Here is a 26619-nt window from a genome sequence, read left to right as displayed (position 1 = left end):
CCCAGGATTTGTTCTGAAGGCTGGGTCTGCTGGAGTGAGGGAGCAAGCTCCAGTGAGCTCATGGAGGAACAGGGAGTGCAGCAGGGGAGGCTGAAAAAAGTAAACCCACAAACAAGGTCATTGCTCACAGTTGTAATACTTTGTAGAAAATTAATCGGGTGATCTGATAGGAAACAGCTGGAAGTAAGGCTCCATTAGCTAGGATGATCAGGGAAGGCCTTTCTGAAGATGGGACCTTTGTACAGACCTGAAAGATGAGGCATCCAAGGTACCAAGAGCACAGAGGGTGCCATTACAGGCTGAGGGACCAGCAGATGTGAAAACTCTGCTGGAAGAATAAGCCACAGAAAGGAAGCCAAGGAGGCTGGTATGTAACGAGCAAGTTGTCTAGGGTGGGAGGGTAGGGGGGTAGGCGGTGGTAAAGGTGACCCAGAGAGGGAAGGGAGGTCCAGACCCTCCACTAATTCATGTGGAATGAAGTCAGTGAAAGGTTTTAAGCAGGAGAATGACATGACCTGAATTACATTAAAAAAAAAATTCTGCATTTTTTTTTTAATGCAAGTACTGATGGGTTGAGGGGGCGGGAGGGTTGAGAAAAGCAGTGAACCAGGGCTCACTGCAAGATTTTTGGCTTGAAAATAAGTGGTAAAATTAGCTGTTTTTTTTTTTTAAGGGACAGAAATGAGGAAGACTTGTTTCGTTCAATATTTTTTAAATGAGACAAAGCTATAATAATTAAAATAATTTGGTGCTCGTGTATTAAGAGTTGTTAAGACTTATTTAACAGGTAAAATGCACCAGGCATCCCTGTAAGTACTTTGGATGTATAACACATTTAATCCTCACGAAAAAACCTATAAGATGGGGACTCAGTAGCACTATTTTAAGGATGAAGAACAAAAGCACAGAAAGAGTAAGTAAAATGTCCCAAGTCCAAAACTCGGAGGTAGTCTGGCTCCAGAACCAATGCTCCAACTGCATACCCCTACCCATCCCAGGCCAATGGAACGTAATGTGGAATCCTAAAAAGTCCCCAATACACCTAAATCTTAGTCTATCATAAAGGTACCATCACATGGGAATCAATGGGAATTAGCCAATGAACAGTGTTTGGAAAATTTCCAAAGTATTTGAAAACTACTTTTTAAATCTTCCTTTGGCACATTCACTAATACACTAAATAAAGACAGATTAAAAAGGTAAATGTTGAAAAAAAAAACCACACACACAAACGGTAAAAATTTAGAAGAAAACACGAGATAGAAAAGCACTGTTTAGAAATGAAAGTAATGGAAGAAATCACAAAGAAAAAAAATCAATAAGTTTGACTTCATAAAAATTAAAAACCATAATGCAAAACAATTAAGAAACAAAGTAAAAAGTAAATTGCCTTCCAGAAGTATTGTATCCAATTTACATTATGGTTCAGAAGATGGTATCAATTTATACCCTTCCTGCAGTGTTTGAGAGTACCCATCATACTTTGCCAGCGTTGGCCATAAAATTAAAAAAAAAAACATTTTCTAAATTGACAAGAAAGAAAATGGTAAGCGTTTGTTATTATAATTAGTATTTTAAAATGGTAATTCAATCACCTGTTTGATATCTTTATTGGCCATTTGCATTTCCTGTTTGTGAAATGGTTGTTCATGCACTTTCTCTGTTTATCTGCAGGAGTTTTAGCCTTATTGATTTGTATGAGCGCTTTACAGACCAAGAAGAGTATAATTTTTTTCACATTTGTAGAAAATGTATTTGCCCAGTTCATTGTTTACCTTTCAGTTTCTATCTCACATTTTTTGGAGGGGTTGCTATTGTTAATGGAATAGTCTTCTTTTTCAAGCCAGTTGCTGTGTATACAGGAAAGCTATTGATTTATGTATCTCTGTAACCTGGTACCTACTAAACTCTTTTTAGCTCTAAGAGTTTTTAGTTGATTCTCTCTTGGGTTTTGGGGGTCTATAATAATACTGTCTAAAAAAAGAAGGGAGGGATGGAGTGAGTAAAGGAGGAAAGAAAAGGGCGTGGGGATGTTTTCTCCTCCTTGCTAATAATAAAACTCTTATTTAGGCTTGTTATGTTTTTTTTTAGCCAGAATTTCCAGTAACTTTGGTGATAATAAATATCAGGGTTTTTTCCTCTTAATCTAATGAGAATATCTCTAGAATTTCACTCTTAAGTATGAAGCTGTCTTTTGATTTGATAGAGATATTAATAATTATCATAGGAATCACCCTTCCAAGTTTTTTTAAAGCATATATTGTGGCAGGATATTATTCCTATCTACCAAAGATGGTAACAGAAAAGAAAGCAAAATTTTAAACTTCATGCAGAAAACACACTAGCAACACTATGTATTGGGATAGCCAAGAAGTTCGTTTGGGTTTTCCATAAGATATTATGGAAAACACGAATAAATTTTTTGGCCAGCCCAATATTTAGTTTGGCTGAGTTCAGGGGGAAAAAAAAGTCCTCCTCAACTTTATTCTATGTGTTGTGGACAATTTTTAAAAAAATAGTCTCTTGATTTTCCTTTGGGCAGTACTCCTTTTCCCTTTAAAAACAGAAGCAAAAACAAAAACAACTTCACTGAAGTTTAATTTACATATAATACACTGTACCCATTTAAATGTATGATTTGATGAATTTTGACAGATGGACACACCAGTGAAACTGCCACAATCAAGATACTGACAATTTCCATCACCCCCAGAAGATCCCTCCTGCTTTTTTGCAGTCCATTCCTCCCTTTGTCCACAACCCTGGGCAACCACTGATCTGCGTTTTTGTCGTTACGAATTTGTTGGCATTTTCTAGAATTACCCCCACTTCTACAAAGGTAGATGTGGCCCCTTGAAAGGTAAAGAAACTTGGCTCTCCTGAAGGTAGCCTCCCTTATGGAGCCATGGGTCCCCTGGAAGCACTGAAGATAATCTTCCTTCAGGAAATTAGTGAGTAGCTCTAATATCCGTGGTCAGAGAGGGTTAGTTAGACCATTTGTGTTTTGAGGGTTTACAAGGAAAAGTTTTCCTATTCCTGGCACTGAGTTCTTATTCCCTGGGAAGGAAAGCAGAACAGATGTTCCAAATCCATAAGGGCTCAGACTCCAGAACTAGTCATGATGCAGTGGCCCCCAGGATTCTGGAGATGGCCGTGTGTGTGAACTGAAGGGACTGAACCCAGGGAGGAGGGCATCTAGGCAAGGAGAGAGATGGCCACTCAGGTGAGCCAAAATTGCTAACCATAAAGACCTATCATTTTGAAAATCCAGACATGGACTCCTAGGCCCTCTGGGAGATAGCTACAACGTACAAGCCAAAAGAAGGGACCATGGAGAGTTACTACCTTGAAAACCCACATACCAGTACCCTGGGAGTTTAGGGAGGCCCCATGTGTGATTAGTTTCCTATTGCTGCTGTAACAAATTAGCACAAACTTAGTGGCTGAAAACAACACAAATCTCTTATCTTACAGTTCTGGAGGTCAGAGTCCAAAATGGGTCTCAGTGAGCTAAAGTCAAAGTGTTAGCGGAGCTGTGTTCCTTCTGGAAGCTCTAGGGAAGAATCCATTTTCTTTCATTTTTCAGCTTCTAGAGGCTGTGAGCATTCTCTGGCTCCTGACTCTCATCCACCTTCGAAGCTAGCGGTGACCAGTCAAGCCTTTCTCATGATGTCATCCCTCTGGTTCTGACTCTCCTGCGTCCCTCTTCCCCATTTAAGGACCTTTGTGGTTACACTGGGCTCACCCAAATAATCCCAGCTAATCTACTTATTTCTTTTTCTCTTCTTTTTTTTTTGGTCATGCCACATGACATGCGGGACCTTAGTTCCCAGGCCAGGGATCAACTCCGTGCCTCCTGCAGTGGAAGTGGGGAGTCAACCACTGGACCACCAGTCCCTAATCTTCTTATTTCAAGATCAGCGTATTAGCGACCTTAATTCCATCTGCAGTCTAAATTCCCCTTTGCCATCTCTTGTAACATATTCACAGGTTCTGAGGATTGGGAGTGAACATCCTTGTGGGGCTGTTACTTGGCCCACCACATGATGTAAACTGAAACAGCTGACTACAAAGACCTACCACTCTGAGAACCTATGTACAGGTGTTCTAGGCATGCAAGAGATGGTCATGCGTGTGAATTCAATGAGCTAGCCATGGACAGGTGACCATCATGAGAACCCAGGCACCATCAGCCTGGGCACTCAGGAAGATGGCTATGTGTGGAAGTAAAGCATGTGGGAGCATCCTCTCTTGAAGAACCCAAGGGGCCAGCCCCAAACATGCCACAGCATGGAATTATTGATAGAATCGTTTAACTCTGTAGGGCAGTTCACAACAAATTTCATAACCAGTACAGGAAGTAGCAAGAAGCAGGGCAGTAGTGGGCAGTCCAACAACAGTGGTCTCCCCACTGGAATGTGGAAGCTGGACTTATGTCTTTTTGGATAGCGTGAGTGCCTACAACAGCTCATGTGGAAAGAGGGAGATAATAAGCTTTCTGTCAAGAAGATAAGGGGGTATTGAGGCAGAATTAATACAAACAAGCAAAACACTATGAACAAAATTTTAAATAAAGACAGGATCCAATCCTGCACTTAAGGGAAAAAAAAAAAAGAGTAAGTGAAAAAAATCCTGTTATGCTGAGGATGAATCCAGACATGTGAGAACAAGTTTCAACATTGTGGACAAAAGTAAGGCAGCCCTGTGAGTTTCTCATTTATTATGCTGCTCAGTAGCTGATATAAAAGGATTTAGCCATGGCTCTTACCTTCAAAAATAAGCAAGATTTCATAGTATTGATAGTTTCTGGAAAACTGTAATGAATGTTCCTTTTTTTTTTTTTTTTCGGTACGTGGGCCTCTCACTGTTGTGGCCTCTCCCGTTGCGGAGCACAGGCTCCGGACGCGCAGGCTCAGCGGCCATGGCTCACGAGCCCAGCCGCTCTGCGGCATGTGGGATCTTCCCGGACCGGGGCACGAACCTGTGTCCCCTCCATCGGCAGGCGGACTCTCAACCACTGCGCCACCAGGGAAGCCCCTGAATGTTCCATTTTTATAATTCCATTTCCCTTGTCAATGAGTAGCTACATGGATTAAATTTTAAATTTCCTGTGAAGAAAATTGGGAAAACACATAAAATATAGAGAATAAATCTTATACGGATATTCGAGGGAGTATTTTACATTTTGGAATGAACCTTTGAGCAGTTTTGTGGTCAGATAACGTGGGTTTTACTGATCTTTACAGAATGAATGACATTCTTTCTGGTAAGTTCCCAAGGTATCAATATTTATGGATGAAGAGACTGTGTTGTGAAGGGAACTGGGATGTGGTCCCCATCTAGAGAGCTTCCAGGGATTGCAGTCATGTGTATTACACATGCCGCCATCTTTATTCCTCGATAAGAGACTCTACAGATAATACTATGCCAATCTGTCGGGCATGGCATCTCTTCAGATGAGCTACCACCTCTCCACTGCACGCACTACCTTCTCTATTTTGACCAGTGTGTCAGGATAGAATCTTTGATAGCGATACAGGTCTCACCTATGTAGCCTCACGTGGGGCTCTGATCATCTTGTCAGAAGATTGCAGCAATTTCTTCTTCGTCAGACTCTGTCTGCAGGACTGACTCTTGATCTTCTTAGTGTCTTCAGCTACTGCAGTGAATAGCCCTCAGGGCTCTAACATGGATAAGATCCTATGCCTACCTCTTGTGAAAATTGCTTGAGGCTTCTTGAGTCTTTCTTACAGGTCTTGCCCTTAGATTATTGCTTAGAATACCCTCACCCCAGTGCCTTCCCTCCCACCACTCAAATGCTCCACACATCTCTCTCGCAGCAGCACCTCATCATTGCTCACCTCTGTGGATTCCTTCTCTCTTCACACTGGACTCTGGTTCTTGAGGGCAACAGAGTTTTGGAAGCTTCTTATGGGCTGGCTTTATATCCTGGGCACCTGACCCATGCTGTTGGCCTCTGTCTGAAATACCTTTGCTCCCACTGTCTGTCTACCTAATTAACTTACTCATACTTGAGAGACCTCAGTTCAAATTTTAATTCTCCAGGGAAGCCTTCTCTGACCACCAGACTAGATTGGGGTCCCCTGCCATATGCTTTCATAGTAGTCTTTATTTCATAGCATGTACCCCAGTTTGCAATATTATATTTGGGTCATTTGTTTAATGTCCATATTTCCCACTAGAGGGAAAGCCATACGAGGGAAAGAACTGGGTCTGTTTTCTTGCCATTGCGTCTGCCGGGCCCAGCTCAGTGCCTGGCCCAAAGTCAGGGCTAACTAAATATATATTGACCTAATGAAATAAAGGAGTAATGACCAAATGAATGAAAGAGTGTTTCATTGATATAATAACCAGAGTCCAGGTAGCTCTCCTCAGTTTAGCATGATGGTCAAAAACATGGGCCCTAGGCAATTTAGGCAAGTTATTTAGCCTCTCTGTGCCTCTTACCCTCATCTGTAGAATGGGGATAATAAAAGTGCCTTATGAGGATTTAATGAAACTGTATGTAGGTATACAGATCGACCAATAAGTAGATAAATATCCATATATGTATCTTTAAATATTTAGAAGAATGCCCAGCATATAGTAAGTGCTAAACAGCATTTACCAAACCTTAAAACTCCCACTCCCTGCGATGACTGGCACATTCAGCCATTGCTATTCTAATGCACTTACGCTGGCTCACATGAATATCAATATTTCATCTAATCTCTTTGTATATTTTTAGTGCTTCTTATCCTCTGTCTCTACGTTCTCCAGGGCTGACTTATCTCTCGGTGTAGCAGGCACAGGGCCCAGGCCCATAATACTTGTAGAGACCCACAGAAATGTTTTAATGTCTTCTAAAATCTGAAGGGGCAAAAAAAAGAGCTTTTAGGTTAAAGAAAAATATTTTAATATATAATATGAATATATTTGCCTTTACCCCAGCACAGTCATAAAATATATGCTTTATTTGTTTGTTTGCTTATTTATTTTTACCGAGGAGGAAGGGGCCCTTGAAGGCAACAGTGTCCAGGAAAGTCAGAGTGCAGCCCGGCAGTTCTCAGCCTGACACTGCACCAGAGCCTTCACTCTTCAGTTAGAAGAAATGAGAACAAAAATGCCACCATGGCTGTGTCACAACTTTTGTGCACCATCTGAATGGTTTCTGGTAAGGGCAGGCAGCTCCTTGAGAAAGCACAGCCCTGGCAGTAGGTGATCTTGCTATTCTGGGTTTACCCTCTGAAAGCACATGTGCTCCCCTAGAGCCGGGCTGCAGAGAGGACTCTGCTCCCTGCCGTCCTCTCTCTCCCACTGCTTCCTCAGCCCTCCCGCACCTCCTCACCCACAGGTTTCCTGCCCACACTCACCTCTTTTCCCATCTCCCCTTTGTTCACTTTCCTCTACCCCGGCTGGCTTCCTCTAAAGCAATCTTTTTTTTTTTTTTTTTAACATCTTTATTGGGGTATAATTGCTTTACAATGGTAAAGCACTCTTAACCTCCTCTTAGCGTTCAGCATCCTTCACCTCCTGGACGCTCCCCTGTGTTTCCCACATTGCTTTGCTTCTTTAGCAATGCTTTTGGGTGCCTCTACCTTATCCCTCTCTTCCTTCTTGTCACTCATTATTCTTGCACGTCGTCCACTTCTCTTTGCATTGTAGTTCCTTTTGATTCCAATTTCAGGCACTCTTTATATCTGCTGCTTTATTTATTTATTTTATTTTTTAAGAGCTCTGTGCTCTTAAGTTTTTTTTTCTTTAATGTCTCCTTTCTCCTTTTTGCCCAGTCCTTTTTCAGTTTTCTGTTAGTTCCTTTTCTTTTTTTCTGCTTCCTCTTCCTCTGAGGATGTGGTCCCTTACCTCTCACCTAACCAGGGCCGTGGAAACTCCACCCTCTGCTCTGATCCCCACAGCCAGGAAGGCCACAGGAAAGGAGACTTGATATATGACAGAGACCTCTTCTTCCTGAATTGGGCCTCCATGCACAGACACTAATTAGATCATTAAGTTTTCAGTGAAGACATTGAGAAGGAGAGAAATAGAAGGCAAGTGGATCGCACATTCTGATGCTTGGCTGTGTATCAGGGTCATAAAATTACCCGGGCCACCCACTCTCATCCAGAGAAAATGTGGCTCCTTTGTTTTGTTAGTAGTCAACCTGCTTGCCTTGCAGACCACCCAATTGCCCCCACCGCCCCAGCCCCCCACCAGTTGGTTGGTGAGCAAAATTGATTGTTCAATCTGGATTACAGGTAGACAAATCCCATAAATTAGCCTCTTTAGCAAATATTTAGGCTCCCCTTTGGGTAAAAAAGCTCAGTATCTCAGATGCTTCTCCATTCCCTGCTTCTCCCTAAGGTGGCAGGCTTAGCTGTTGTTCTCCAGGTGCTGGGAAGAAACATGGCATCCCTGCCCCTTCTGGTGTTCGGGTACCAGTATTTGTCCTGTTGATGTTCCCAGATGAAGCCTGAAGCTGCTATAATTCATGATCTGGTCTCTGTCAGCCCACCTCAGCTCTCAGTGGTATGCTGGAGTCCTCTGAGATATGACTGTGAGCCCCAAATCCTTGGCACAGAGGCCCCAGGGAACCACTGAAGCCAGATTCCCTGTTAGGTTCTCTGCTACCTCTGGGTCCTGTCTGTATCACTGGAGTATCAAGGTCACCCAGGAAATCTACAAGCAGCCTCTCCTTCTGTCTAACAAGGCTCCACCTACTTAAATTTGCCTGTCAGCCTAAGAGGCTTCCTCTCAAGTCCTAAGTGGGAATCGGGAGAGAAATGCCCCTTCCCTTAGTCACTCCTTATTTATCTGACACATATAATAATAATAGTCTGTACTTAGATGAAGCTTAATATGTGCTTTGCGTGGTTTAATTCTCAGAACCCTATGAGGAAGATGTACTATTATCATTCACATCTAATAGGTGTGGCAACTGAGGCACAGGAAGGTTGAATGACTCCCTCAGGATCACAGAGCTCTGGAGTCGAGGGTGGAGCCAGAACGAGCATCCTGGTGGCCCAGCTGCAGAATCTGTCCTCTCAGACTCTGAGCTATGCTGCTCCCCTGCCTCCTCTGAGCCCCTTGGCCTCTTCCCTTCATTCCTCCTTCTACTCCCCGCCCCCAGGCCAGAAAAAGGCAGGATTTTATTTGCCCACGTCATATGCTCTCTCTACCCTGAAGCTGGTTTACTTACCATATAAAGAACGGCGTGGGTTTGGTTTGTTTTGAACACTTTTCTTCTGCGTTTCCAGAGGGCGGCTGTATAGTGATGTCACCCGTGAGGCGAATGTTTCATTCTCCCATTGTCCACTTCAGCGGAATTCTGGGAACTGCTGAGACTGGCTGGTGGCAGCCATCCAACTCCCATATGGAGATCCAGAATGTGTCCTCTAGAGCCTCACTCAGATATCAGCTCCACCCTCGGCAGCTCACTACATCCCGGAGGACATCAACAGCGTGACTGCATCCTCCGGCAGCAACAGAAATTGACCAAGCCTGGCTGGGCTGCCCTGTCCCACTGGGAGACCAGGAGCAGTGACCATGGTAAGCACCCCGTGTACCTGCAGCTGCCCAACGTGTGGCTGCCGGCCCTGGTGGCTCCACACTGATGCCCACCCGTTGCTGCAAGGGACAACTACTTTATCTTTCTACTTTCTTCACCTGGCACCTCCAGGTGACCTCAGACAAATAGGATGGGATCGGGGCTCCTTGACCGTGTTGCCCACTGGGGCCCAAGGTTCCCCAAGATGAGCCAAGCACACCTGGAGATCTATTGTTTCTCAGATATCTGGATCCTCTATCAAAACCTTTAATTACATAGTTTAAGCCTTAGGGTGGTGTGGTTCTATTGCTCAATTAGCAGTAGCTTTAAGTGTGAAGACTGCAGCTCTGTAAAGCATTATCACAGAAAGTGGGAAGCACCAGCTCTCCATCAGCGACCGTGTTCTAAAATGTTTCATAGATTTCATCCTTTTAGTCATTTAACAAGTATATTTTGAACAAATCTCTTCATTTCCAGACAGATCTATTTCTTATTCATTCCAAATTCTTTATCAAGGATTCCCCACCTGGCATTCTAGGATTCTTATGTGTCCTCAGGGCACTAAGGAAGGCCTTTCGTCTGTTTTCAGTATATCCTACAGAAATTGTACTTTTATGATAAGGTTGTAAAAATGTTCTTTGCCTTCAAGTGAAATGATAAATGACCCAGTGGCATTTATGCAGATCAGAAGGTCTGATTAGCACTCTTTAACTGAAATACATGGAAATGTAAATAACTTATTACATGATAAAAGAAATTGGTTTGGAAGATGGAAACATTCAAAAGGTGAGGTTCACACGTGCAAAGGATGCTTGATGAGAAGACAGGGCCCCACTACTGCCTTCTCACCATGGCTATGTCTACTGTCCCTCTGAGAGTTCACAGTCTCATGGTCACTGTGAAAAATGTCTTTTATGCTGATTATACAATTGTCTGTTTCAAGGGACATCAAGGCACAGTGACTAAAGGGCCATTTTTTTTTTTTTTCAAATATGCCCTGGAGGTTCAGGGGCCACTGAGGTACTGGATCATTCTAGGATCAAAGACTGGATCATAAAAATTGTCACCCCACTTTATCACTAACTGGGGCTACTGCGATAGGTAATGATGTTCAGTGGATTCTCAGATCTCTCTCTTCCAGGAGACCCACAGCCTGGAAAGACTGGGGGCCCTTATGGCGGAGCTGTAGTTCTGGGAAGCCATTGACACTGCATCGAGAGGGTAAATGTCCTTATACCTGGGGTGACAAGTGGTTGCTGCCACTCCCATGTCTTTGCAGAGACAGGAGAATGAGGGCAACAGCTACTTAGCGTCATTTCCTTCTTTAATACTTTAATAATACTTGTTAAAAGGAAACAAGCAGTCCCAAATGGAGTCAATTGTGCTAAACCCCACCAAGACTTAATACCTAACTCACTGTAGTTTCAGCCTCTCCCAGGAGTGGAATTTTAAATCAGTCCGTCTGAAACTTCCTGGTCCACACTAGGGAGGTAATCTGCCCTAGACCGCCTGCATTCCCTTAAGGAAAGGTGACCTTACCTGAAATAATCCACTCTTTGAACTTCCTTGTCCCACCCTCTTTTTGCCCATAAAAATCTTCTATTTTGTACAACTCCTTGGATTGCCTTTCTACTTGCTAGATAGGATGCTGCCCTTTTATGAGTGGTTGAATAAAGCCAATTCAATCCTCAAATTCACTCCACTGAATTTTGTTTTTTGAACACACTCAATAATTAGAACCCTGATTCATTGAAGGACTTCAACAGACGTGCTGCTCCGTGCCAGGCTCTGCCGTAAATTCAGGACTACAGAAAGGCAGATCACTTCCTGTCCTTGGGATGCTCACACACAGCCTCATGGGAAATGAGATCTGTATCCTAGCTACAAGATAATCCATGGACTGCTATATTAGTGATTGGAATGAGATATTAATGGGAACACACAGGAGGGAGTAAAACGTCTGGGAGGGAAGGTGGTGACAGAAAGCTTCACAGAGGCACTGACATTTGAACTGGCCTATGGTAAAATGAGAGGCAGTTTTCTATGGGAGCAGATGGGGTGGGGATTCTGGCTCTACTCTGAAAGCATTTAAGAGGAGAAGACAATGAGCTTTTGATGACCTCCCTTTGAAACAGGAGGGAAGGCGGCAGGGCACAACCTTTAAAAGAAATGACATAGCCCTTGAGGATATGACAAAAACTGGTTAGACGCAGTTGGGCCCAAGATGGCGGAAGATTCGATTTCCAGTGGACCTTGAACCTCATTATACACTCATTGTAATAGATTATCATATACTAAATGACACACCCACAGGCACCATGACAGTTCCGAGGCTGACCATAAAAGGCCGAAAAGTGGACGGTGGCCAAGTTCCTGGAAATCCCCGCCCCTCCCCCCAAATAGTTGGAATAATCCTCCCACTCATTAGCCTATGAAATTACCCAGCCAATAAAAACTAACCACCCCATATTCCAGGGCCTCTCACCTTCTGAGATGGCCCACACTTTGCCTGTGGAGTGTGTTTCTCCCAGGGCCACTCTCGCCTTTTAAAATGGGCCGCATTCTGTCTATGGAACGTGTATCTCTCTAAATAAAACAACTTCTTACCTATCACTTTGCCTCTCGCTGAATTCCTTCTGCACAGAGACATAAAGAATCCGAGATTCAGAAAGTCCTGAAACCTACTGTGCGATTTCAATTAAAAGACAGTGGGTTCAAGTCCCGATCTGAGCTTTGGCTGGTTTTGAAGCCCATCTGAGCTGTGCAGTTTCACCTTGATTAATCATTCCAAGTTTCTGCCTTCTTTCCCAAGCCAGCAGATTTTTTTTTAAAGGAACATTTATTTATTTATTTATGGCTGCGTTGGGTCTTTGTTGCTGCGTGCGGGCTTTGTCTAATTGCAGCGAGCAGGGGCTACTCTTCATTGTGGCTTTTCATTGCGGTGGCTTCTCGCTGCGGAGCATGGGCTCTAGGTGCGTGGGCTCAGTAGTTGTGGCATGCGGGCTCAGTAGTTGCGGCGGACAGGCTTAGTTGCTCCCCGGCATGTGGGATCTTCCCAGACTAGGGCTTGTTGGCAGGCAGATTCTTAACCACTGCGCCATCAGGGAAGTCCCACCAGCAGATTTATTAAACATTCGTTTCACTGGTTTCACCTGTCTTAGATCACTTTGTTTTCTACTGCAGTGGTTTTCAAAGTTTGATGTTCAGACCAGCAAAATCAGCATCACCTTGAACTTGGTTAGACATGCAAATTCTGGGGCTCCAACCTGCATTGCAAACTCCTGGAATTTCACCTGATACAGACTCAAGGTTGACAGCCACAGTTCTAAACACACCCAGGACTCTGGGGAGTGGGAGCGGGGTGTAAAATGCAGAGGCTGAGAAGGATCTGGGTTTTTCGGTGCCACCGGCCAGGGAGGGGTTGGACGACCCGGCTGAGGTTCCCGCCTTGGGATCCAGGTCCACGGTTCCACCCAGGCTGGTCTCTAGCGTCTCCTCTGGCGGTTTCTAGAAGGAGCTGGAGGTTGAGGAGAGAGGTGCTCCCACAGGTCCCTGAACCAGACTCGTTTTTTCTCTCCCAAGCGGATTGACTAGGAGGCTTAGCTGAGCAGCCTCAGGGCTGGCTTTGGGGTAATACTGGCGTCCTTAGTTTTGCAAGTGAGCGATGCAGGCCTCCTGTGGTCGTTCTGTTCCGGCGCCGGGACCGCGGCCACTCCCATCCCAGAGAGGAGGGTGCCTTTCTCCTAGGACAGCTTGGTCAGGTGACCCTGGCGGCTCTTACTCAGCCAGGGACCCGGAAGGACGAGGGATCAGGAGGCCGCGCGCGTGCGGGCAGGACGGCGGGCGCGGGGCCATGAGGTCCCCGAAGCTGCCTGGGCTCGTACTCTCGCTGCTGCTGCTGCTGCCGCCGCCGGGTCCAGTTGGCGGCGCCGCGCGCTTCGACCCCACCTGGGAGTCCCTGGATGCACGCCAGCTGCCCGCCTGGTTCGACCAGGCCAAGTTCGGCATCTTCATCCACTGGGGCGTGTTCTCCGTGCCCAGTTTCGGGAGCGAATGGTTCTGGTGAGTGCACCTCCCTCCGTCTCCTCTGACCCCGCTTTGCACCCCACTGGCCTCCAGCCATGACCCAGATCCCAGCCTATGCCGGTTTGTTTTGCCCCCTAGTCAGTTTCACCTCCCGCTGTTTTAGCGGTGTTTAGCATTTCCGGGTGTTAAATGAATAATTTACTGTGTAAGTGGTTCGTGCTGGGTGAACACCGAATTTTTCTTCCGTGTGACTGCAAGAGTTGTCACACAACTGATGTGACTGGCTTCTCAGCTTCTTGATAGCTGCACTTATCAAGTTGTAGTTATCACTCTGTAGCCACCGAATGACTGAGACAGCAGGAAAGTAATCGACTGTGTGGGGTCATAATGTGAAGCGTGAGCCTAAACTGCCGTCCTTGTCCTTAGAGAATCAGACACCTTGTCCCGTCGCTGTTCTGCTGCTACCTGTCAATTTTTAGTTGTTCTGCCATGAAGTATGATTTAAACATAAATTCATGGGTATGTGAGACTTCTGTTCCTTTGGGCATTCACTGGCTCTTTAATGTTAAAATGTTACCACGTGTGGCTCAAGAAACAAAAAGTTCTAGAATGTTTACCCTAAAAAACCCCAATTATTAATAGACTGCTATGTGGAAAGTGCTGCACAAAAAATTGCTCTGTAGCTTTTACCTTGAGATCTATGTAAAAATGTGCATGTAATCCCTTACAACTTTGCAGTGTCTCACATACTTTCCTGATTAAATACCTGAGGTATTTTAAGTTCTTCAAGATAGAAATGGTATATATATATATATATATATATATATATATATATATAGTATACATATATAATATATTCCTAGTGAAATAAGAAAATAAACAATGAGTATTTAAACCTGCTTTATACTATATAGTGTACAACAAATTTAATATATACAATATATTTTAGATACGTCAACTGAAAAAAAATACCCTATGTGAGAGTTGTGAATTAAGTTTTATTTGGGGCAAAATGAGGACTGAAGCTTGGGAGACAGCCTCTCAGAGAGCTCTGAGGAGCTGCTCTGAAGAGGTTGGGGGGAGAGATCAGTATATATGTGACTCTGGCGAAGGCGGATACGTGCAATCAAGCACACATTTTGGCAGAAGGTTACCGCTAGTCACGAGAAGGGTGCTGCTAGTCACGAGAAGGTTACCGCTAGTCACGAAAAGGGTGCTGCTAGTCACAAGGAGAAGATTCTCCCTTATGATTTTAGTGCTTTTCTAGATATGAGAAGATGCAAGAATTTGGGCTCATAAAATCTCCTGAAAATATCTAATTATCTGAAGGGCTGTTCTGCCAGTTTCTCCCAGAGCACAGAGTGCCTCATTCCTCATCTCCACCTTGAACTCCTCCCAGGGTGTGATGAAGGTCAGTGACTTCAGTGGCTAGCGACTTCATTCTTATAGAACCAGATGGCAAGTGACAATTTCTAGTTGGCAGATACAATACAGAGTATAAACTATATATTGTATTAACGTTATACTATAAACATTGTACCACTTTCTATAAAGAGACTTTCTGCAACCAGTAACTCTTCTTATTCAGTTAGGCCAGTTGATGTAAAAGAACCGTATAAACTATGGAGTACTATTCATATACTCTTTTGGAATCAACTTCAAAACCAAGGGACTCTTTCTTCCCATAACTTGTATTACCAAATATATTTGCTTCAGGATGTTATAAATCTTCCTTTGCAAGTTTTGTGCTGTGAGGCATTTTGAGTTTAGTTTTGAAATGTTTCAGATTAGCAAGGTACATCAATTAACAGATTTTTTCCTCTTAAGATATAATAAATTATACTTTAATTTGCCATTTTGTTCAACTGGGAAGATTAGGTAAATATACATTTGGTGCTGGGAGAGGATTTGATTGTTAACTGAAACTAGTGCTCTGTGCAAAACAGCTAGTTTTGAGTCATCTTATTCTTTGTAATGGTTAACTTTTTATTTTCTACAAATGAACACAAAGTTGTTTGTTTTGACCTAGGACAATAAAGGTAATTCTCATACAAAACAGAGTATATTTTTGATGGTCTGGAAGTGCAATAACCCTGTGGAAGATTCTTTAATTATCTATAGTTTCCCTTTGTGTCCCCTCTAAATCTCTGCTCCCCACCCCAATTTGTCCTGGAGCCATCAACAGTAGAGATGGGTATATCTGACTGTCCTTAATGGCAGTTCGAAACCAAATATAAATTATGGGCTGTTTACTGTAGGTGCCTCTTCTCATCTCTATTAGTATGAAATTTGAGAAGTGACTCTAGACTATAATAGAGAATGCAAGTTCAAATTAGATGTGTTAGGAAAAAATAGAAATCTCTTATCTTTTAACTTTCTGACTGTCCCAGTTTCTCTTTTGTAGTTCGATTTAAAATGTAAAGATGCATCATGTATCAATTAGGATACTTTCACTTCAAGGTATAGAAAACCCAAATAAAAGGTTTAACAATAGGGGTTTGTTACTCTACATAATGAGAAATTTAGAGGTAGTTGGCTCATTGATGAAATCAAAGACCTAAGCTTTCTGTCATCCTCAGCCTGTTGACTTGTCCTGTCATGGTCACATGATGGTGGACAGGCATCCCTTCATACAACCTTGTCCGAAGGCAAGTTGTATCTCTTTCTATTAGAGAGGAAACCATTCCCAGAATCTCCCAAGTTGGCTTCCCCTCAAGTTCCATTGGCCAGCTTGGGTCAGGTTTCCATGTGGTAGGTGTGATGGAAACTGGGAAAGTATGTATCTGACTCTTGGGCAGGTAAAGAATAGTGCCTGTGACATATTATGTCCTTCAGTGAAGGCTTCTCGGTGGGATGAACCTCCTGATCATCTTTGGGGATGTAATGCTGATTATGGATTTACTCATCCCTTAGAAACACTCTTATGAAAGGAGTGGTGGAAGGAAGAGTAGAAGATGGGTCAGAGATGGGGCCTGCATCTATTTCATGAGCATAATATTACTGCCATATTTATCTAAAAATTATGTTTTCGATGTTGTTTTCCTCCTGAAGCTTTGCTTAGGCAGTTTAGGCCCCATTGCTCAGAAACCATGCATATAACCAGTGACTCAGAAACCATGCATATAACCAGTGACTCCTTGAAGGCTGAGTCAATATAGTAAAATAACAGCATCTTCTTAATTTTACTGTCATCTCCTCCCCCACTTGTTCTCTGCTAGTGAATATAATACATTTGTGTTACGCTTTATGTGCTTTGTCTTCTTTTGAAGCCTTCATCACTTATGTTACAAAGGACTAACTATGTAAAGATACTACATGTTGCAATTTAAAAGTGAAGAATTAAGAGCAAATGGGTGGCTGTGTTGTCTGGAATGTTCAGGTTGATGAGCTGAGTGGAGTTCACAGAGGGATAGATGGAAGACTATGGAAGTTTACATAAGCTTTCTTTAAGGTGAAGTCAAACTAAATGGGGAAGTGAGGAAGAGAATCTTGGTAATATGTGAGTAAGGGGGATTTAGTAAAGGGAGCTGGGGCAGTTACAGGTGACCCTTGAACGACACAGGTTTGGTCCACTTTTATGTGGATTTTTTTCAATAAATATACACTTGGCCCTCTATATTCGAGGATTTCACATCTCTGGACTCAACCAACCTCAGATGGAAATTTTCATCCACGGTTGCTTTAATCCACAGATGCCGAAACTGTGGATATGGAGGGCTGACTGTATTGGCTGACTGGGCTGGCCAAAAAGTTCCTTCAGTTTTTAAGTAAAAATAAAAGACACATTTTTCATTTTTACCAAGAACTTTATTGAACAACATATTCACTGTTTTGTTCCACTACCTTCTGCCATTTTTCAGGCAACTTCATAATTCCATCTTCCCCAAACTTTTTATCTTTTTGAGCAAAGAACTGTTCCAGGTGCCTTTTACAGTCTTCCAGGGAATCGAAATTTTTTCCATTAAGAGAATTTTGTAAAGACTGAAATAAATGGAAATCTGAAGGTGCAATGTCTGGTGAATATGGCGGATGAATCAGAACTTCCCAGCCAAGCCGTAACAGTTTTTGCCTTGTCATTAAAGAAACGTGTAGTCTTGAGTTATCCTGATGGAAGATTATGCATTTTCTGTTGACTAATTGCAGACGCTTTTCGTAGAGTGCTGCTTTCAGTTGGTCTAATTGGGAGCAGTACTTGTTAGAATTAATCGTTTGGTGTTCTGGAAGGAGCTCATAATAGAGGACTCCCTTCCAATCCCACCATATATACAACATCACCTTCTTCAGATGAAGACTGGCCTGTGGTGTGGTTGGTGGTGGTTCAATTCGCTTGCCCCACGATCTCTTCCATTCCACATCATTGTACAGTATCCACTTTTCATTGCCCATCACAATTTGTTTTAAAAACGGAACATTTTCTTAATGTTTAAGTAGAGAATGGCATGCGGAAATATGGTCAAGAAGGTTTTTTTCGCTTAACTTATGTGGTACCCAAACATCAAAGTGATGAACATAACCAAGTGCAAATGATTTTCAATGCTTGATTTGGATATTTTGAGTATGTCAGCTATCTCCCGCGTGGTATAATGTTGATTGATCTCAATTAATGTCTCGATTTGATCACTATCAACTTCAACTGGTCTACCTGAGAGTGGATCATCGTCCAGTGAGAAATCTCCAGCATGAAACTTCGAAAACCACTTTTGATACATTCAATCACTCACAGCACCTTCTCCATACACTGCACACATCTTTTTTTGTGTTTCAGTCGTTTTTTTACCTTTCTTGAAATAATAAAACATAATATACCAAACATGTTTCTTTTTTCTTCCATCTTTAATATTAAAATGTCTACACAAAAATTCACCAATTTTGATAAGTTTTTTTTTAAATGCACGCTGATATGACAGCTGTCACAATACAATCTAATTGTTTTGAATGAAGTTAAAGACAAGTGGTACTAGAGCCATCTTACAGAAGAAAACAAACGAACTTTTGGCCAACCCAATACTATGCCATTTTATATAAGGGACTTGAGCACCCACAGATTTGGGTATCTGCTGAGGCTCCTGGGACTAATCCCCGATGGATACTGAGGGATAACTATATCTCAGATGTTTATGTGAATGCTGCTTATATGCTGTTTCCTTCATCCCCTTAGGTGGTATTGGCAAAAGGAAAAGTTACCGAGTTATGTGGACTTTATGAAAAATAATTACCCTCCTGATTTCACATACGCAGATTTTGGACCACTGTTTACAGCAAAATTTTTTGATGCAAACCAGTGGGCAGATATTTTACAGGCTTCTGGTGCCAAATATGTTGTCTTAACTTCCAAACATCATGAAGGTAAGTACAACATTTGCAAAAACTCACAGTGGTTATGAAATGTAAAGTAGTTCTTTTGGACCAAGAAACTAAAGCAAGGTCATCCACATGAAATCAGAGTTTTCTCTTAGGAGCAATCATAAGTGCTTGCAGCTTAAGAGACCATGTGTTCCACCCAGTTAAGAAGCATTATGTATGCAGAAAGATCATACCCTCCACATGACAGAGAAAAAATGGAAACTGATCACATTTTTTTATATGCATATTTAACAATTTCCAAGTAATCCAAGATTTGATTTGAAGCTATTTGAAATGGGAAGTGGGTTGCAGGTCAAAGTTTACACTTGGAATTGCATTCTTCCTTTCTTTCCACCTTTGTAATGCATTCTGGGAAGGCACCCAGGGGATTATTTTGCTGTAGTTTTGCATCATGACGGACACACAAGGTTGTGCTTTTGGCCAACTCTTATATGGCCCAATTGAGGACAGTTTGCTAGTGATGAAAATGACGCAGGTCACCTGGAAGGAACAGGATTATGGAGCTGTAGTGGTGCCCAGAAATATCAGAGATGGTGGAGGAATATGTAAAGGAAACACAGTGGTTGTATTAGGGTTCTTCAGAGAAACAGAACTAATAAGCAGTATAATATATAGAAAGGTTTATCATAAGAAATTGACTCACGCAACTATGGAGGCTGAGAAGTCTAGACCCAAGAGAGCCAGTTGTATTGTTCCAGTCTGAGTCCAAAGGCCTGAGAACCAGGAGAGTGGATGATTTAGGTTCCTGTCCAAGTATGAGTGCAAAGGCAGGAGAAGACTGATGTCTCAGCTCAAAGACATGCAGAGAAAAGAATTCTTTCTTAATCAGCCTCTTATTCTGTTTAGGCAGGCCTTCAGTGGATTAGATGAGGCCCACCCACTGGGGGAGGGCAATCTGCTTTACTCAGTCTACCTATTCAAATGTTAATTTCATCTAGAAACACCCAGGAACATATCCCGAATGATGTTTAACCAAATATCTGGGCACCCAGTGGCCCAATCACGTTGACACATAAAATTACCATCATAGTAATCTTCCACTAATAGGATAGATTCCACCCATTACCATTCCAGTATCTATAAGATCAAGGAAGCATCAGCAAATTATTATTGTTCCAACAGCATGTTAATAATTAGACAATTTGTTTGCATAACCATCTTTGCCTTGGAATAAAAAATTTTCCCTCATTATTTTCCCCAGGGGTGGGTAGGGGATTAGAAGGGAAGAACCAAAACCCAAAATAAGGAATTATCTTAGAATATTTTTCCCATTGGCCACATTCTAGTGGCTTAATGATTTTCTCCTATAGATGTTTCTCAGGCTGAGATGGATATTTATAAAGCGTATTTGCTTGTGAACATGTTGATTTCCTGATGCCTAGGAATTTCTCCAAGCTGCATGGCACAAGGTATTACATAGTGAGCTTATTTAAAAACAAAACAAAACAATCTTAATCACATTGTGAGGACAGATGATGTAGCCCACATTTATCAACTCTCTAGGACTCATATTGTTGGACGTTTTCATGATTATGGGAGAGACCCTGCTGAGCCTGGCTAGGCGGGAAGACCACTGTGTGAGCTTCTGGTGGTGCTACTGAACCGAATACCCATGTGGTTTTAGCACCGCCAGACGTTAGGGTCTGTCAAGTTGAAACATTTTGAATAAGACTTTAAATATCATCAGCAATGCTTCGAAGTTTACCACAAACATCTTTAGAACCAGTGTGAGCTCTTTTAAAAGTTTCTTCAAAATGAATCCAGAGTGTGTCCATCTTAGTCTTGTCCTAATTTACAAGAGTAAAGTGTTGCACCAAAGCACCTTACTTATGTCTGTTCTCAAAGATTCTTTTAGATTTTAGTGGGACAGCAACAATGTATTTATGTTCCTAGGTGCCAACTAAACATTTTGAGGCTTTTTAAATTATTTCTTAAGTATTTCAGTTTATATAGGGCTTCTATGGTTTTTATATAGAACAACCAGCAATCTAAATGCAAATTCCTTTTAAAATATGAATTATTTCAAAGTGCTTATGTAAAGGCAGACATTCTTCTTACCTATTTAGTTGGTAGGTAATTCACTTTTAGGTAATTTAAAGCACGACATCCAAGCTTATGATTTTAGAGTAGGATGAGATTACAAGTGGTGGGTACATTGCAAAGTACAGAACTACTGGGGACTAGTACCCCACCCCCACCTTGATAAAATGAATAATGAGGGTAAAGGACACTTACTACTATACATGGACACCAGTGTTCTAAGAATCATACTATAACAAAATAAATAATCCTAAAACCAGGGAATATACTTTAATTTTTGGTTTAGAAGACAAATAAGAATCTTGCAGGAGTGCATCTCAGGATCTTCACTGTAAGCAGTAACAGTCATTGTTTAGCATGGTAGATACGGAAGGTGTTCCTGTCTTAGCTGTGATCGCTAATGTTGATTGCTGATTTTGTGCTAGACCCTGTGCTAGCCATTGGCTGAGGATATAGCAGGGGACACTGCAGACATGATGCTGTCCCTCAAGGAGCTTATAGTCTAAGAGGGAGAATACAGGAGATAGATCAGACTATACAGACTTTATGGGGAACCCTGAGAGTTGCTTTTAAAAATCTTGGTTCTACTTTGTTTAAATTCTCATTTGTTTCTTGTATGAAAGCAAAATGTATACTATGGAAAAAAACTGCCATAAAGCAGTTGTTTGTGGAAACAGTGATTTATGTATTACGTGTACTGCCTATGTGATTTGAAAGCTTTCTTTTTGTTTTTTTTGGCTGCACTGCGCAGCTCGTGGTATCTTAGTTCCCCAACCAGGGATCGAACCCATGCCCTTGGCAGTGAAAGCTCAGAGTCCTAAGCACTGGACCGCCAGGGAATTCCCCCTATGTAATTTGTTTTGGTGTTTGTATATGTGGAAATTTACTAAAACAATTGATATGCTTACAAGCTTTTTAATATAATGTTTCAGGCTTCACCTTGTGGGGCTCAGAGCGTTCGTGGAACTGGAATGCTGTAGATGAGGGGCCGAAGAAGGACATTGTCAAGGAACTTGCAGTAGCTGTTAGGACCAGGACTGACCTGCGCTTTGGACTGTACTATTCCCTTTTTGAATGGTTTCATCCGCTCTTCCTTGAGGATGAATCCAGCTCATTCCAGAAACAACAATATCCACTGTCTAAGATGCTGCCCGAGCTCTACGAGTTAGTGAACCAGTATCAGCCTGAGGTCCTGTGGTCAGATGGTGATGGAGGGGCCCCAGATACGTACTGGAACAGCACAGTCTTCCTAGCATGGTTGTACAATGAGAGGTGTGTGTGTTATTAGATTGCTGTTGTGACCTTAAACATTCCTACTACATGTATAAAATTTTAATTCCCTTGCTTCTTGAAATATGTCCTTTCAGGCTCATTTGTGACATGGGGGAGGAAATCATTGTAAATAATGCTCATTAGATATATCAATATTTACTCAGAATAATCAAGAGTTACAAATCAGGAGTCAAATACAACTCAATAGTCTGATTTTGAAATCAGACTAAACGTCACAGGATCAAGAACTTTGAAGACATTAATTTTGTGGGTCCTCATTTTCATCTTCTATTCTGGGACAACTCTATTTATTCATCACTGTTTCTGATGATGTGCTTTTCAATTCCTCTAGTTGCTTCTTTTCATCCTCATACATTTGATAATCTTTGCTGCTCAGACAGTGTCACCCTTGTTTGTCTCCTCTTTTCCCTCATCGTCAGCATTTCACCTCTTCCTGTTCTCTCCTCTTGCTTTCTAGCATGTTCCAAGCTACCCCATTAGAACAGGAAGTTCTGACTGAGCTCCTTGATAAGGCTTACACTATATGGAGCAAAGTTATATTTGTAACTAGAAAGTACTTGGTATCATGCTAGGAGGTCAGGGAGTGTCCTGCTTGTGTTCTCTGGGCCCACAAAGGGCACACATACAAATACTCTGGAGAGCTCTTGATATGTAACTGCAGTTTCTCTAGGTACTCCTTCCAAAAGGAAATATGGGGAACCCTCCACTTCAATTTGTGAACCAAACGATCCCCTCTAAGTGGAGAAGTGCAGGAGGTACCAACTGCTATGATGAATAATGTAGCGGGGGTATTTCATGCTACAGTGAATTCCATGATAACGGTCAACTTTCCTGAGGTTTTTCAATATTAGGCACAATTGTAAGAGAAAGAAAGGCTAGAATATATGTAGGAGATTATTCAGTCATAGGTGAGAAGAATGTCTTGACTGTAAGTTCAATTTTAGCTACCATTCACAATATGGAGGCAGGGAGGAGAACCTTCAAATAATAGTAAAATACTCTTATAAGTGCTATGTGTGCTGGGCACTGGGCTATGTGTTTTACATAAATTAGTTCTGTTCTAATAATAGATGAGGAAATTGATTATTCAGAAGAGTTAGGTAACTTGCTGTGGGACAGCGAACTTAGAAATTACAGGCCAGGACTACAATCTCCCCAGGTCTATTTGACTTCAAAACTGTGGGCTTTGTATTATATTCCACTACGGTTATTTTCCAGGAGTGAATTTCAGTCAGACCTCTTTTCAGTGACACTGCTTTTGTGTAAAAATTTTTTACTTTTTGTTTAAAAAAAAAAAATCATCCTTTTCATTTCAGCCCAGTTCGGGACACAGTGGTCACCAATGACCGTTGGGGAGCTGGTAGCATCTGTAAGCACGGTGGCTACTATACCTGCAGTGATCGTTATAACCCAGGACATCTTTTGCCACATAAATGGGAAAACTGCATGACAATAGACCAGTTTTCCTGGGGCTATAGGAGGAATGCTGGAATCTCTGACTATCTTACAATTGAAGAATTGGTGAAGGTACAGTAAAATGTCTGGTGACCATTATGGTAGCACTTGTAATAGTGTAGGTGTATGAGAATTATTTTTTCTAAATTGTATAGCTCAGCGGTCTATAACACAGGACATTACTCTTTTTTCTGTGTGTATTCTCCTAGATAGTGGCTATATATATATGTCTAAGTCCATAAATACCACATGTTAACACATTCAGGATGGAATTGTTTTCTTTCTCTAAGAACTATATTTATTCTTAATTTTTTAGCAACTTGTAGAAACAGTTTCATGTGGAGGAAATCTTTTGATGAATATTGGGCCCACAAAAGATGGTACCATTTCTGCAATTTTTGAGGAGCGATTAAGGCAAATGGGGACCTGGCTAAAAGTCAATGGAGAAGCCATCTATGACACCCATGCTTGGAGATCCCAGAATGACACTGTCACCCCAGAGGTATGGTAAGTACTATTAGATAGAGGAAGGCATTTAACATTTCTCAGAGGTAAAGAGAAAAGTAAACTAAAAAAGGAAATGGGATGAATGCCCACCTACACAAAACACTTTCTTTACTTACTCTACAAGAAATTAGAATATTTTAAAACACATTATTTATCAAATTGAGCTGAAATCATCTCTAGATTCCTCCAAACAGTGGACAGATTTCAGGGAAAAATATTCAGCTCTTACAAAAATTGTAGGCCATTCAGAAAAATGAAAAAAAAAAAAAATGCTGAGTGGTTAATCCAAAAGAGACTTCAGGTTTAGTCAGGTAAATTCTAACTTTTGCAGGTGTTACATCGCACCAAATTAGCAGGAGGTGCGGAAGGGCAGAAAAAATATTAAAAATCTGCAAAAATAACAGCATTATTTAAATTGATTAAAAATCTTGTACCTTGTTCCTATTACTCTAATAAATCTAAACCTGAAGTTTCTTTAAAATTATCTTAACTGGCTAACTTTTCTTTTAACTAGTATCTCCTGTAAAAGCCTTGCCACAGGTTCTGTCTGAGCTTTGGAAAGTTCTATGGGCCAATGGGTCAGACTCTGCAAATACGGTGGTTTCTGATGTGCGGTCTTAACATATATAAATAAGAGTAGCATTAGTGAAGCTCTAAAAATTCACCTTATGTTGCCACCAAAGTGAGTACAGCCTGATCAAGTATATATCAAAAGATTAGACTAAATAATCTTCCTTGAACTTATGACTTAAAATAAATTGTCAGTTCATTGAAGAAAATAAAGTAAGGCAGTCTACACAGAAGCAACTGACTATAGAATTTTAGAATGCCGGGTCTGGGAGAAGCCACAATAAGAACTCAGAACCAATCTTTCATTTTACAGAGGCTAGTTTAAATTGGGTTTTAGAATTTGCTTCTGTGTTTGTATTTGACTATGAGGGTGTCGGATCTGGGATTTGACAATGGTTAACCATTATTCCATTACATTTTCTTTCAATAAGATAAAAGCCAAACTACTTATTAGCAAGACCTATAAAGCCGTAGCCTGGCTCCGCTGCACCGAGCCCAGTGGCTTGCCATCCCTGCCTTACCAGAGGAGCTCTCTCCCCGCAGGTTCAGCACGTGTGCTTCCCTCCTTGCTGCATCTTTAGATAACTATCTAGACTCCCAGGGCGATCCTTGAAATCCTTTGACACTTTAGCCCTGGCTCACTGTTACTGTCCCCAGAACTACGCTTCACATAATTCTTAGTGATTTTAATGTCAATATTCACAGCTCTTCTAATCTGCTGGCCCCTCAGTTCCGGTACCTCCTCCCTTCTAGGGATCCTTTCCCCTTCTGTTGGTCGTACCTTAGACCTTGTATTTCCAATAATTGTACTCCTTCTATGCTCTCAGTCTGAAGCATTCCATTGTCTAACTCCCACCTCTTATATTTTAGCTCACTTCAGCTTCCAAAGGGATCTGCCGCCTTTAATTCTGTCACTTTTTCTCTTCCTCCTGCCTCAACCCTCTCATGTCTTTTCTTTTTCCTTATCCAGGTCAGGTTCTATGCATCACTCCAGTGCATCCACCCTCAACTCCTTAACTCTCTCTCCCTCTGTCGTACTCATTAAAACTCAGCTTTGATTAAACTCAGCTCTACTTATTCCATATCTACCCCTGTGTAGCTAAATGTGACTAGAAACACACACACACACACACACACACACACACACACACACAATGTCAAATGCTCTCACTTTTGGCTTTAAAGCAAACCCGTGTATCCTGGATCCCATCCCAGATTATCCACTCAAGGATATTGTTCTAGCAATTCTCCCCGTTTGCTCCTCATCTTCAATTTCCCCTCTTTGTTAGATCCTTTCCTATCAGCATAAAAACCTGTTTTGGTTTTTTTCATCTTGAACTCTTTCCATCCTACTTAGATCTCCAGCTACTTTCCCATTTCTCTACTTTCCTTTATAGTAGAACATCTTGAAAGAATGTTTTTTACTTGCTATCTCCAGTTTCTTGCTCCAGTTTTCCTCTTTTTTTAAAAAAACTTATTTATTTATTTATTTATGTATATTTTTGGCTGTGTTGGGTCTTCGTTGCTGCACGCGGATTTCTCTAGTTGCGGTGAGTAGGGGCTACTCTTCGCTGCAGTGCACAGGCTTCTCATTGCGGTGCTTCTCCTGCTGCGGAGCACAGGCTCTAGGCACGCGGGCTTCAGTAGTTGTGGCGCACAGGCTCTAGAGTGCAGGCTCAGTAGTTGTGGCGCACAGACTTAGTTGCTCCACTGCACGTGGGATCTTCCTGGACCAGGGCTTGAACCCTTGTCCCCTGCATTGGCAGGAGGGCTCCCAACCACTGCACCACCAGGGAAGCCCTCCAGTTTCCCTCTTAAAC

The 26619-nt window shown here is 42.0% G+C and overlaps 1 protein-coding gene across 10 annotated transcripts in view; it reads left to right on the top strand.

Annotated features, from left to right (window-relative positions):
* Window positions 1-13193: 13193 nt before the first annotated feature.
* Window positions 13194-26619, top strand: part of FUCA2 (alpha-L-fucosidase 2) — a 60166-nt gene continuing 46740 nt past the window's right edge. For 9 of the 10 annotated variants that reach the window (XR_002179703.3, XR_012324889.1, XR_012324888.1 and 6 more), the window contains exons 1-5: window positions 13194-13606; window positions 18729-18916; window positions 21907-22246; window positions 23584-23794; window positions 24039-24229. Coding sequence is in view for 4 of the 10 variants with exons in the window: in XM_019951681.3 (XP_019807240.2) it covers window positions 13209-13606; window positions 18729-18916; window positions 21907-22246; window positions 23584-23794; window positions 24039-24229 (1328 nt within the window). In the remaining 6 variants the exon portion in view is untranslated. The remainder of the gene's footprint in view (window positions 13607-18728; window positions 18917-21906; window positions 22247-23583; window positions 23795-24038; window positions 24230-26619) is intronic. The other variant, XR_002179704.3, reaches the window with a different exon arrangement.

The sequence above is a fragment of the Tursiops truncatus genome, chromosome 12 (assembly GCF_011762595.2).
Source record: "Tursiops truncatus isolate mTurTru1 chromosome 12, mTurTru1.mat.Y, whole genome shotgun sequence".
Lineage (NCBI taxonomy): Eukaryota > Metazoa > Chordata > Mammalia > Artiodactyla > Delphinidae > Tursiops > Tursiops truncatus.
The sequence above is the reverse complement of the archived record's forward strand: the minus strand, read 5'-3'. Positions and strand labels throughout refer to the sequence as shown.